Here is a 14,092-nt window from a genome sequence, read left to right on the forward strand (position 1 = left end):
TGAGGCGGAACGTGGGGACCAGCCCGGTATTCACCTAGCGCGATGTAGAAAACCGCCTAAATACCACATCCAGGCTGGCCGGCACACCGGCCCTCGTCGTTAATCCGCCAGGCGGGTTCGATCCGGGGCTGGCGCGCCTACCCGAGTCCAGGAAGAAGCGCGTTAGGGCGCTCGGCTACCCTGGCGGGTTAGATGTGTTCCAACGGATGTGGTGGCCAAAACATCAGCATGAGTGGAATATCGTGCTCTTCAAACCATGATAGACATTTCTGGCGTAGGGAGACTGACAGTTATCCCATTGCAAGATGCCATCGTCGTCAAGGAAGACATCATGCATGAAGGCATGCAGGGTGTTTGCACTAATGTTCAAGTACTCCACAGCCGTCATTATACAGGGTGATTCAAAAAGAATACCACAACTTTAAAAATGTGTATTTAATGAAAGAAATATAATATAACCTTCTGTTATACATCATTACAAAGAGTATTTAAAAAGGTTTTTTTTTCACTCAAAAACAAGTTCAGAGATGTTCAATATGGCCCCCTCCAGACACACGAGCAATATCAACCCGATACTCCAACTCGTTCCACACTCTCTGTAGCATATCAGGCGTAACAGTTTGGATAGCTGCTGTTATTTCTCGTTTCAAATCATCAATGGTGGCTGGGAGAGGTGGCCGAAACACCATATACTTAACATACCCCCATAAGAAAAAATCGCAGGGGGTAAGATCGGGGCTTCTTGGAGGCCAGTGATGAAGTGCTCTGTCACGGGCTGCCTGGCGGCCGATCCATCGCCTCGGGTAGTTGAAGTTCAGGTAGTTACGGACAGATAAGTGCCAATGTGGTGGCGCTCCATCCTGCTGAAATATGAATTGTTGTGCTTCTTGTTCGATCTGAGGGAACAGCCAATTCTCTAACATCTCCAGATACTGTAGTCCAGTTACAGTAGCACCTTCGAAGAAAAAGGGACCAAAAACTTTATTGGCTGAAATGGCACAGAAAACGTTCACCTTAGGCGAGTCACGTTCATACTGAGTTGTTTCCCGCGGATTCTCAGTGCCCCATATACAGACATTGTGACAGTTGACTTTCCCGTTAGTGTGGAAAGTTGCTTCATCACTAAACACAATCTTTGAAACGAAAGATTCATCTGTTTCCATTTGAGCAAGGATAAAATCACAGAAATCGATTCTTTTAATCTTATGAGCTGCAGACAGTGCTTGAACCAATTTCAGACGATAAGGTTTCATAACTAACCTTTTTCGTAGGACTCTCCATACAGGTGATTGTGGAATTTGCAGCTCTCTGCTAGCTCTGCGAGTCGATTTTCCTGGGCTGCGAACAAATGCTTGCTGGATGCGTGCTACATTTTCATCACTCGTTCTCGGCCGTCCAGAACTTTTCCCTTTGCACAAACACCCATTCTCTGTAAACTGTTTATACCAACGTTTAATACACCACCTGTCAGGAGGTTTAACACCATACTTCGTTCGAAATGCACGCTGAACAACTGTCGTCGATTCACTTCTGCCGTACTCAATAACACAAAAAGCTTTCTGTTGAGCGTTCGCCATCTTAGCATCAACTGACGCTGACGCCTAGTCAACAGCGCCTCAAGCGAACAAATGTACAACTAAATGAAACTTTATAGCTCCCTTAATTCGCCGACAGATAGTGCTTAGCTCTGCCTTTTGTTGTTGCATTTAAATTCCTATAGTTGTGGTATTCTTTTTGAATCACCCTGTACTTTTTACTAGTAGCACGTCCTGTAGGAACCCAGATGAATGTCCCCAGTATGTTCAGAGTTGCCAATCGACTGGGCAATGGTGTATCCATGGCCCAATCTTGATGACCTGTGCTAGTTGCAATCTGTGCAGTTGTAATTGATGATGTCTTTGGATCAGTATGGAACACAGGGATCACATGATGCAGTGCCCCATGTCCATGTGTGCTAAATGGTGTACTTCAAAATACTTGTGCCTGCACTCTATTGTACTCTATTGTCAGATCCGCCACACGTCAAACCTGTCACGCTTTGCAGACCAGGTAAGTCACCAGTCTCCCCAATGGGTGAGTTCACCACCCTTTGACCACTATTATAGATGCTCATGACATTGGCCATTTTCGAGATACTCGTTTGCAGTTTATCTTTCTTACTATGACACATGCCTGGAGTGTTACAAGGTGGGATTCAAATTCGCGATAGGCAGTGGTCATAATGTTTTGGGTTAGCAGTGTAATATGACTCCGCTCCTCAAAGTTGTCACAAGAATACAGGATGCATCATTTCCAGAACGACCCTTGCACACCGCAGAATATAGGCTCTGTTTCCTGTGTAGTTTGGTGAGAGCAGGAGGAATATGAATGTTGGTGGTGTGTGTGTTGTGTTGCAGCGGGCTGCTCGGTGGATGTGTGGCGCGTGAAGAGCCGACACGAGCCGGTTCTGGCGGTGGGTGGCGCATTGGCGCTGCCGGATCGCGAGACAGGACAGCTACTGTTGCCCAAGGATGGTGTCGTGCTAGCCGGATGTCCCGGGGCCGGCAACAGCCTCAAGCTGGACAAAGGACTGCCCCACGTCAACGCCTCCTGCACGTCGACCGGCTCCCTACAGGTACTACGCTGCTCTATCTGCTGGCGCCACAACGCTGCCTATCCAACAACTGACTGAGCAAGGTGGCGCAGTGGTTAGCATGCTGGAGTCACACTCAGGAGGACGACAGTTCCAATATCCGTCCAGCTATCCAGATTTAGGTTTTCCGTGATTTTCCCGAATCACTCGAGGCAAATGCCAGAATGGTTCCTTTCACAAGGCTATGGCTGATATCCATCCTCATCCTTTCTTAACCTGAGCTTGTGCTCCATCTCTAATGGCAGTGCTGTCTGTAGAATGTTTCTTTCTTCCTTCCCACACTGTGCAATGTACACGTGTGTCAGATGGCTTCAAACAAGGGTAAAGCAATCATAAATAGGAAAGTTTCTTTGTACACTAAAGTATTTTATTATACATCATTGTATCAGAGATGGTATGCCCTTGTCTTCCTCCAGCTTTGGTCTGACTTACACCGTAATTTATAGGAGCACCTGCAGATAAATGAGGACTCTTAATCATCTTGCACATCAACATTTTTCACATTAGCAAATATATGGGATATAAAATGGAATGACCACATTGGCTCAACTGTAGGTAATGCCGTTGGCAGACATCGGTTCATTGCCAGGCCACTGGCAAAATGGAGTCGAAGAAGACCACTCACAAATCACTTGTGCATCCAATTTAAAATACTGTTCTAATGGATGCAATACCATGTAAATAGGTATAACACGGGATAATGGACATACGGTCTCTGATCAGCACTATCCAGGCCCTCCTATGAAATGCGGAGTTGACAACTAGATGTCACGGGAGGTGGGCCCACCAGTATAAAAGGAAGCAATTAGTATTGTGTTGTCAGAAGAGAGTTAGTCAGGAGAACTCATTGAATTCGAACGTAGACTAGTCATTGGCTGCCACGTGCGTAACAAATGCCTCTGGAACATTTCAACCCTTCTAAAACTGCCCAAGCCGACTGTTGGCAATGTAATTGCGAAATGTAGGCACGAAAGAATAACCCAATTAAACGAAGACTAGGCACATCTTATGTACTGACGAACAGGGACAGTCGAGCATTGTGGAAGGTGGTTGTAACAAAATGCATGAAATAAGCGGAGAGAATCACTTGTGAGTTTCAGAGTGTTACGAGAAGTCCAGCTAGCTCAGTGACTGTGCGTTGAAAATTAAAGAGAAAGAGGTACAATATTCGAGAAGCTCATCCTAAGCCACACCTTTTAGTCAGTGCTAAGTTACGCTTGAAGTGTTGTATTTGTGTGTCAAGCCAGGAAAAGTCACCCAGAGAGGAAAGACACAAAAGACAAATCCCAATGGACTCGACTGTATGTGAGAATAGAGATAACGAAGAGATAGAAGCAAGTTGACGTGAAAGAATTGTAAAAGGGTGAAGGTGATAATGTTGTCCAGCCCAGAAAGCAGATGGAGTTCCCCAGGTCACGTTATGCGACCAGTGATACACACTCTGCGTTGGGCTGGTGTTTCCATACCGTCCATTACCACAAGAAAACTAGCGCCACGGACAAGATAAAATATCAGGAAACAGAAAGACGAAAGGGCATACATATTCACCGTTAATGAAATATTTGAAAAATAAAATCATGTCATCGGTAACTTGTATTTTATCTTTTCCTTTTCAGTATAGTAGACACAAAAGGCATAAATAGTCACCGTTAATATGTGAAAAATAAAATCATGTCATCGGCCCAATCTAAAGAAATGGTTTCCCTCATTGAGCCGCGCACTTTCCGTGAATGGTGTGTAGTGTGATAGCTATTAAATACTACACATATCTAATTAAGTGTCAATACATGTCATATATTTTATTTTTAGAGGTTTTTCGTTGGCACCTGAAACCGATTAATATGTTTTGGAAGGAGGCTAAAAGTAGAAGCGTCGCCTTCGCAGGTAACAAGCAAAAAAAGTCTGATTATCAAAACTCAAACTCTTAAAAAACGTATAATGAAATCAATATTTAGCTTTTGTTCATAGTAAATCATTTAGACTGAAAATTAAACAAAATTCGAGGTGGCTCATTGAAAGCAACCCACGTACGCTGCATCGCCTAATAACACCTAGTCTACGTTCACAGAACGTGATTTTAAATTGTGAAAATAATAAAATGATGTGAACTTCTAGTAATTTCCAATGATAGCTGCAGAAATTTTATCACAAATACCATATAACTACGTCGTTACGGCGTCATTAATACTAGTCACCTACAAGAACATTGTGCAAAACTTACATTTTCACTGCCTTTTTGGGTCTTCGTAAAACAACTCGCCACTCAGATGACGAAATATAATTTTTAAGTTTTATGCATTTTCAATTTTTGACATGTTGGACTTAGAAAAGTTAGCTTTCGATTAAGCGACAAAAGTTCAAGTTCTTATACATTGACTTCCCTATGGGACTTAGTCTCTGAAATATTCAACATTGTATAACTTTTGTAATTGTTAACAAAACATCACAATATTTGGTATACGTGTTATTATAGTGTACATCAAGGTATCCATATGGTTAAATATTCAGATTTCGAATTTTCATTTTTTGATGCAATCCCGGACGGGCATACTAGCCTCACTAGGTATGCCCGTCCGTTGTGCGTCATGTCAAGTACACTTAATGGGCGCTAGAATGCGCCTATTGTCAATCTCCACAGAGAAATCAAGCCTCCCCATCGATGGAGTCAGCCCATGGATAGCAACCTTCTCCTACTTGACCATCAACTACACCTGTGCAATTTTACAGTTCATTGCAAGTGTCAGTAGTGGTCAGAACCGTGCTCTTTGTGTAGTTGTAGGTGGATTGTGTAACAGATAACTGAATTCGAACGTGGGCATGTTGCTGGTGCCCTTACAGTAGGTGCTTCCGGAGCCGAGGCAACTGAAGTGTTTCGTGCTTCAAGAGGCACCGCATGGAGGTCTATACCTCATACAGGTAAAGCGGAAAACATCATCCGCTAAGTCACCATGTGGACGGTCACTGAAGAGGATCGTGACGAAAAATTAAAGAACGACACTTCAGAATTGAATGTCGCACTCTCGAACGTTGTCAGCACCAAAACAACACGAAGGGAGTTCCAAAACGAGGGAATTGCAAAGCGAGCTGGAATTCCAAAATTACTCATCAGTGATGCAAATGCTCGTAACAAAAAACGTGGCACCGAAGCCATAAAGCCTGGTCTATGGAGCAATGAGGGAAAGTCATTTGGTGGAATGAATCTTGTTTCACTCTGTGTCCGACCTGTGGCTGAGTTTACGTCCCACGAATGAAACATTGCGGGAGTTCGGTGGTGATTTGGGCAGCCATATCGCTTTATCCCATGGTTACTCTGCAAGGTCCCAACATTACCAAGGGTCATACACCATTTTGGGTGATCGGGTCCATCCCATGGTACAGTGTTCGTTCCCTACTGTCCGCAGCTCGGGGGCCCGCGGTCGCGTTCTCGCTTCCCGGGCAAGGGGCCCCGGGTTCGATTCCCGGGGTCAGAGATTTTCACCTGCCTCGAGATGACTAGGTGTTTGTGTTGTCCTCATCATTTCATCATCATTCATGAAAGTGGCGACGCCGGCGGTTTGTGGCCGAGCGGTTCTAGGCGCTTCAGCCCGGAACCGCGCTGTCGCTACGGTCGCAGGTTCGAATCCTGCCTCGGGCGTGGATGTGTATGATGTCCTTAGGTTGGTTAGGTTTAAGTCGTTCTAAGTCTATGGGACTGATGACCTCAGATGTTAAGTCCCACAGTGCTTAGAACCATTTGAACTTTTTTTTTTTTTTTTGAAAGTGGCGAGATTGGACTGAGCAGAGGTAGATAATTTGTACAGGTGCTGATAACCGCGCTGTTGAACGCCCCACAAACCACACATCATCATCATCATCATCGTTCCCTACTGGTGAAACTGTGTTCCAAGACGAGAGGGTCCCCTTTCACACAGCTCGCATCTTCGAGGATTGGTTTTACGAGCACGATGATGAATTCTAGCATCTCCCCTGGCCACCAAAGTCGCCAGATCTCAGTATTAATGAGCCTTTGTGATCTACTTTGGAGAGAAGCGTGTATTACCACTCTCCATCTCCAGCATCGTTACCTGAACTTTTCATTGTTTTACAGGAAGAGTGGTGTAAGACATTCTTTAAAACCGTTTAGAACCTTGTATTTATCCATTCCCGAGACGACTGGAAGGTGTTTTGAATGCGAACGATTTTCCTTCGCCGTAATAGACGTGTTTTTGGTATTTCCGTATTTTTGTCCAATACTCGTGTAGTGTTTTGGAGAAAACACAGAAAATCAAAATATGGCTGGCCAGACCGGAATTAAAAGCGCCTCTTAAACAACGCGAAAGCTTTGTCGGTGCACCCTTTGATTTGATTCCAAATATTCGGCTTCCCTTCACAACCAGTTCGGGTTGTTTACAAGATTTCAAATTATTTTGTTTTGTTTACGAAAAACAAGGAGTCGCCGTTGTTTTCGTCGCAGATCAGTGACGCAAGCTATAAAACGAACACAGCTGCTCACAAGTGAGCATGACACACACGGTAATAAAACAAGAGTACCCTTGGGTGCGCGTCATATGTTTGCAGCAGTTGCCTGTGACCTGTTAACGTGACTGGCTCTTCCTATCGATGCAGGAAAGTTCCAAAAACGCTGAATGCTTTCACTTTCTTCTCTTTCTTTTGCCAGCACGGTCTTCAGTTAGATGAATGTATGACTAAACCCTATACATAGTTTTGTTTCTGGATCTTGTGCTCGCTATGAAATTAATGTATAACAGCAGCGTTTCTTCGAAAAGACTTCAGATTTCGGTGATTGTAGTGACTGAGAGGAGATAATACGGTCAGCGCTTATGAAGCGACCCCAATGCTTAGATAGACACCATTTCTCTGTCTTCGGTATACATGCTAGAATCAAACAAAAACAAAGAAGAAATAAATCGAAAGTAGTGAGATTAGAATGCATCGACTGGCTGTGACCTTGTTCAAGGGCCCAGTTGACTTTCATGTAAAATGATTTAGGGAAGCTGTCGAATACTTCAATCGGGGTGTATACACGTGGATTGGAGATACGTACACGTAAATTGGAATCCGGCTCCTCTCATATGAGTCTAGTTCTTATCCACTTCTCCAGCTCACTCCTGCGTAAGGAAAGCCAAAGACAAATAATGTATATTAAGATTGTTAGAATAAGCTCATCTGTGTCTAAGATATGTTGCTTGCTACATAGCGTTGTGTCGTAAGAGCAAAAGGGCGAGATACTACGGTTGATATATCTCTGCTATCTTTTTTGTTCTCCCCATTACACAGAATCTGTGACCAAATTAACGACAATCGCCTAGGTAACTGTCAGTCTGACGTAATTTCAATCTTTGTCCGTCCAAATTAGGCATCGTCCGAGTGAAGTGCCACGACGGTTGAGACACTGGACTTGCATTCCTATAGAGTGCAAGAGGGGTAATCGGAATAAGTCACGATCTCTTTTCTTTCCAAATCTTCGCCCAATTCAGAACTTGTACTCCGTTTCCAGTGGCCCCGTCACTGATCGTTGATGAAGGAAGGCATCTCTGTCTCTTGGCATATGTACCATTCAGTCGCAGCTCGTTAAATTAATCGCAATACTGATTCTGGTCCTACCTCTCGAACAACTTCCCTTCAAAGGTGCTGCCTCCTCCTACATGACTGTGCCGTCTGCAAACAACCTTACAATGCTGAGGTATGTAAAGTTATTTATACAAAGTGAGTGGTAAGTGAGGAAAAGTATGAGCGGCGATGGAAACGTTTATGTTTGAGGGCTTTGCTGCAGCGTACATGAAACATAGGGCGACTCCGATGCAAGTATAAAAGCACTGAATGTAGGCGTGGAATTAATGGCATTCGCGTCTTTCCGACATGTGTAGGTTAAATGCGAAAACCGGCGCTACTAGCTCTGTCAGGGTAAGCTGCGACCTCTCCTGACGTATGGCTTCTCTCCAAGCCAGACTGCGTCGGACTCCTCTCAACAACTGTTTGCTCGCTAGCACTCGCAATAATACAGGGTGTTTATAAATGAATATCGCGGTTTTAACGCTTTATAATATTTATTTCATTGAACTTACAGTTATAAATGATATGTCAAATGAAAGAGCAACTCAAACAGTTGTGTTTGGCACCAGTGCGCTGTCGCTGTCGCTATATTGACGGGACTGCCTTGGCCCGAGGTGTAGGAGTAGCTTGACTAAGCTATTCCTCCTCAATTCCTCCTGCGCGTGCGCAGCACGCAATGTTTCCGCCGCAATCCGCTAGACAGCGGTAGTAGCGAAGATGGCGACTAGTGAACAGAAATCGTTTTGTGTTTTGCAGTTTTCAAAGACCGAATCTGTAGTTACTGTGCAATGTGAAGTTCGGTTGTGATCCTCCAAGTGATAATAACATTCATAGATGGTATCATCAATTTGAAGATACCGGCTGCATTTGTAAAGGGAAGAGCACAGGGCGACCAAGAGTTAGTGAAGAGACTGTTGAGCGAGTGAGAGAGTCGTTCACTCATAGCTCAAAGAAACCAGTCCGGAAGGCTACTCGTGAATTACAAGTTCCCGTGTCGACTGTTTGGAAAGTTTTAAGAAAACACGTACAACTGCGTCCTTACTGTTTACAGTTTACAGGCTCTAAAGTCGTCAGACCATGGATTATGTGTCAACTTTGCAAACGAAATATTGTTTCTTGACGATGAAGATTTTCTGGATCACGTTGTCTTCAGTGATGAATCGACCTTTCACCTTAGTGGACATGTTAACACTCACAATGTGTGCATCTGGGGATCAGAAAATCCTCACGAGGTGGTACAAAGCAACGAGAGTCCTCTAAAGTGACTGTTTTTTGTGCCATATCCTGGCAGAAAGTTTATGGGCCTTTCCTTTTTTGGTGAACCTACTGTAACTGGCACTTCTTACCTTGATACACTAGAGCAATGGGTCGTCCCTCAGTTGGAAGAAGATGAGCCAGAGAACTTAATTTTCCAGCAAGATGGTGCGCCACCTCACTGGCATAGCAAAGTACGCGATTGGTTGAACTTTACTGTACCCAAGTGCTGGATAGGCCGCAAGGGGCCCAATGAAAGGGCTTGCTTTGCAAGGCCTTCACGTTCACCTGACCTAACGCCAATCAATTTTTTTCCTTTGGGGCTTCATCAAGGATCGTGCGTACATGTCTCCGCTACCAGCAGACATCCCTGAATTAAGAAACCGGATTGAAGCAGCTGTTGCTACAATCACTGAAGACATACTTATCAACATTTGGAAAGAACTGGGCTATAGACTTGATGTGTGCCTTGTGGCCCGCATCTCGTGGTCGTGCGGTAGCGTTCTCGCTTCCCACGCCCGGGTTCCCGGGTTCGATTCCCGGCGGGGTCAGGGATTTTCTCTGCCTCGTGATGGCTGGGTGTTGTGTGCTGTCCTTAGGTTAGTTAGGTTTAAGTAGTTCTAAGTTCTAGGGGACTGATGACCATAGCTGTTAAGTCCCATAGTGCTCAGAGCCATCTCATCTGTGCCTTGTGACAAATGGTGCTCACATTGAACATTTATAAGGTTCTTTGTAAAACTGTTTGAGTTGCGCTTTCATTTGACATATCATTATAACTGCAAGTTCGATATAATAAATATTATAATGCGTTAAAACCCCGATATTCATTTATAAACACCCTGTAATATCTCAGACTCAGAGTTTTTGTATGCACGCAACAGCAGCACCAGTAGCCAACTTTCCAAAAAATGAACATCCAACTTTCAACTTCGACTAGGAAATCTCATGGCATAAAACAAGGCTGTTAGCTTGACATTATGTCGGCGTTCGTCGAAAGCCGAAGACCGGCAACATACTCCTTGGTTGTATACGCCATATTTATTCCACTTCGATAGCCATGGAAGACTGGACATAGTTTGTCTCTGCATTCCAACCTTCCTTGTCATTTCAGTCCCGGTTCTCGTGCAATACGGTCGTGTTATCTGTCCACTCCAAACAGTCACGTGGTATTTACTTCCAGCGAGCGTCTGAAGCATTCATTTTCATTAAAGCGTGTTTAATGGTGTGTTATACGCACACTGTCAGCTGAAGGGATGGCAGATCTTCCTGAGACGGTTCAAATTATACGGGCGGTGATAGTAACCTGTTACTAATTATAATATATCATGCATCGTCGAGCAAAATATGTAATAATATGTCGCCTGTTCTGTCTGATGGTAAGCGGGGTAAAACAAATTGACTTTCGCGATTTAAAAATGAAAACTTTTATCTATGGAAACTATCTCGAAGTTGCAGATTCTTAAATCAGCCGTAATAAAAAAGATGATGCAAACAGAAACCGAATGCATCGAAAATGATATTATACTACTCTTACTTCTTTCCTGCCGTGATCTCTAAAGATTTTTTTATTGCTATACTTCATTTATACATCAGTGGCTGGGATTGGTTTAAACTACATAGTTTGAGTCAAATTATTTGAATTATTGCTCGAGGAAACAATGTCGTAATGGCAGTACGTTTTTCTTTACCAATAAATCAGTTCAAGAAGATCGAACAAAATGGAGTTTAGTAGTGGATGACAATTAGTTTTATATTTTCTTATTTCAGCTAGTAGAATAGCGACAGAGAGTTTTAAACGAGCAACTGGATCTTACGCGAACTATCAAAGTTAAAGATATCACTAAGTATGCGATCTTTATAAGACAGAAATGCGATCTAAGTAAGATACGTCACACAGGCTCCTCTAAGACAAATTACACTGAAGTCAACGGTAGCAGTGCAACAGCAACAACAGCCGCCCTTGCAGATTCTACAACAGCAACAGGAGATACAGCTACACAATCTGCTCCACTTGCAGCAGGAACAACATTTATTACTATAAGACCAACAAAAGCAACTGCAGCAATAACATCATATGCAGTTAACAGCGCAACAATCATGTCAGCAGCCCAGTCCAAAAAACATTTAAGCGCCGTGAAAGCTGCACGTGCTTATTGCCGAATGTAAGTGTAACTATAATAGTGCAAAACGATACTGAACCAGAACACAAACATATTTGTACTGCACCTAATGCATAGTCTCATGTAGATGTTGACATAGCAGAGACAATTGATACACATACTGTAGAACGTAGTCCATTGTAGTATTGGCTCAAAAAGTCAGCAGGTTCGAGTTCGCGAATCGCATCCAGTACAAAATATGCATGAACGTAGAGGTAATAACAACAGACACAGTACAACGGATCAAGGGCCTTTCATTGTGTTTGTGGAAAGCCTAGACAAAAACGTTGGAAATTTTCTTCTTGTGTCAGTTGGTAAATTGATGCATTCGGACAGCGCCCACCTCAAAAAAAGATATTAGTCTGTCGGGCAGAAACAGAATGAAAATGAAACAGAAGCCAGCAATTGTTGTGGATGATCTACTGGAGTTATCTACATGCAAAGGAAGAAACCTGATGTGTCTACCCCCAGTTTCTTGTTATATACATACGGGATCATACACGGTGTTGATACAACTCTAACAGGCAAAGCGATCTATACGGAAATACTATGTGAATACCCAGTTATTAGCGTCACTCGATACACACGGAAAATTGGTACAGACCCAGAAAGAAATGTGCCACTAGTGGTATACAAGATTGCATTTAAGTCACAAATCTTAGCATATCAAGTGATAATCTTGGGTATGAGATGCTTGGTACAACCCTATATTGCTCCACTCATCAATGCAGGAATTGTTTACTATATAACCATCTCGCCCCGCAGTGCAGAACTAAATGTAGTAAAGGTGGCGGACCGAATTCAGTAGATGTTTGCACGCAAAAAATGCCAGTGTGGAGACATTTATTCTGCCGCGTCCCATGCCAATAGGAAATATAAGACGGTTTGGCCCAATGTACGACAGCGGAAATAATGAGAAATAAATTCCAACAACAGAACACACAACTGTAAATAAGCGTACTGCATATGACAGTTATCCGGAATATCGACCCCTACAGCCACGTGTGTAGCAAGCAATGAGAGCATCTGTAGCTCAACATCGTACGCCTGACGTAGTGCAGCCAATAACACAACAGAAACGGCGACAATTACAGCAAATACAGCATACCGCACGATAGTCAGGGCAACAACAGCTGTGGAGCGATCGTGGCGACCAGTAATCCCTGGAAACCAGCCTAAATCACTCAGCTGTAACAGTGCCTGGCGCCAGGATTGTGCACAGATGAATCAAGAAATATATATGCCACATCGTCTCCCCATACGCCCTACCTTACGCAACCAATATGCACCTCAACCTCATAATCTCACGATCTCACCGAATAGGAGCGAATCCTTTGCATACAAAATACAGAGTTTATAGTAAATATAATTGTAGAAGCTGGGCAACAGATTGCCGCAATGGATACACTGGTTCCCGTCAGATCACCGGGCGTGGCCGACACTTGGGTGGGTGACCATCCGGGCCGCCATGCGCTGTTGCCATTTTTCGGGGTGCAATCAGCCTTGTGATGCCAATTGAGGAGCTACTCGACCGAATAGTATCGGCTCCGGTCACAGAAAACCGTCATACTGATTGGGAGAGGGGTGTGCTGACCACACGCCCCTGCTGTCCGCATCCTCAGCTGAGGATGACACGGCGGTCGGATGGTCCCGATGGGCCACTTGCGGCCTGAAGATGGAGTGCTGCTGCTGATAATTGTAGAAGAAGTCCATGCCATCGCCGGACGGAGTGGCCGAGCGGTTCTAGGCGCTACAGTCTGGAAACGCGCGACCGCTACGGTCGCAGGTTTGAATCCTGTCTCGGGCATGGATGTGTGTGATGTCCTAAGGTTAGTTAGGTTTAAGTAGTTCTAAGTTCTAGGGGACTGATGACCTCAGAAGTTAAGTCCCATAGTGCTCAGAGTCATTTGAACCATTTTTTTCCATGCCATCAGGAGCCATTCACACCCGACGATTGCTTACTAACTTCTTATCTACAACCAAGGAAACGTATTAATTATGAAATACAAAATTTGGGGGTGAAATTCTCGTTCAGCAGGTGCAAATAAAGATACCATGCGTCGTGAATAGTGTGTGAAATCTTATGGGACTTAACTGCTAAGGTCATCAGTCCCTAAGCTTACACACTACTTAACCTAAATTATCCTAAGGACAAACACGCACACCCATGCCCGAGGGAGGACTCGAACCTCGGCCGGGACCAGCCACACAGTCCATGACTGCAGCGCCCCTGACCAGTCGGCTAATCCCACGCGGCGTCGTGAATTAATAGCAAGAGAGATATGTGTCTAATGTGATTCAAGTTCGGATATTCGGTTTATTTCAGAAGCTTATGTGCATTTAGAGGTTATCGGGAACATACTACATACATACTAAGGTCGCATTTGCCTTGAAATAAAAATCGATTTCTAGATCATTAGTATTCTTCAAGCTGTGAGGACCAGAATAGTCGACCAAGAAATATCCGTAGTATTAATGTATTGCCTACAGAGAA

General features: G+C 44.0%; 1 protein-coding gene across 1 annotated transcript in view; it reads left to right on the top strand.

The window, feature by feature from the left end:
* LOC126251454 (uncharacterized) overlaps positions 1 to 14,092 on the top strand; it is an 88,095-nt gene that overhangs the window by 41,735 nt on the left and 32,268 nt on the right. The window contains exon 2 of the mRNA XM_049951884.1: positions 2,397 to 2,614. Coding sequence (XP_049807841.1) covers positions 2,397 to 2,614 — 218 coding nt within the window. The remainder of the gene's footprint in view (positions 1 to 2,396; positions 2,615 to 14,092) is intronic.

This window comes from Schistocerca nitens, chromosome 4 (assembly GCF_023898315.1).
Source record: "Schistocerca nitens isolate TAMUIC-IGC-003100 chromosome 4, iqSchNite1.1, whole genome shotgun sequence".
NCBI lineage: Eukaryota > Metazoa > Arthropoda > Insecta > Orthoptera > Acrididae > Schistocerca > Schistocerca nitens.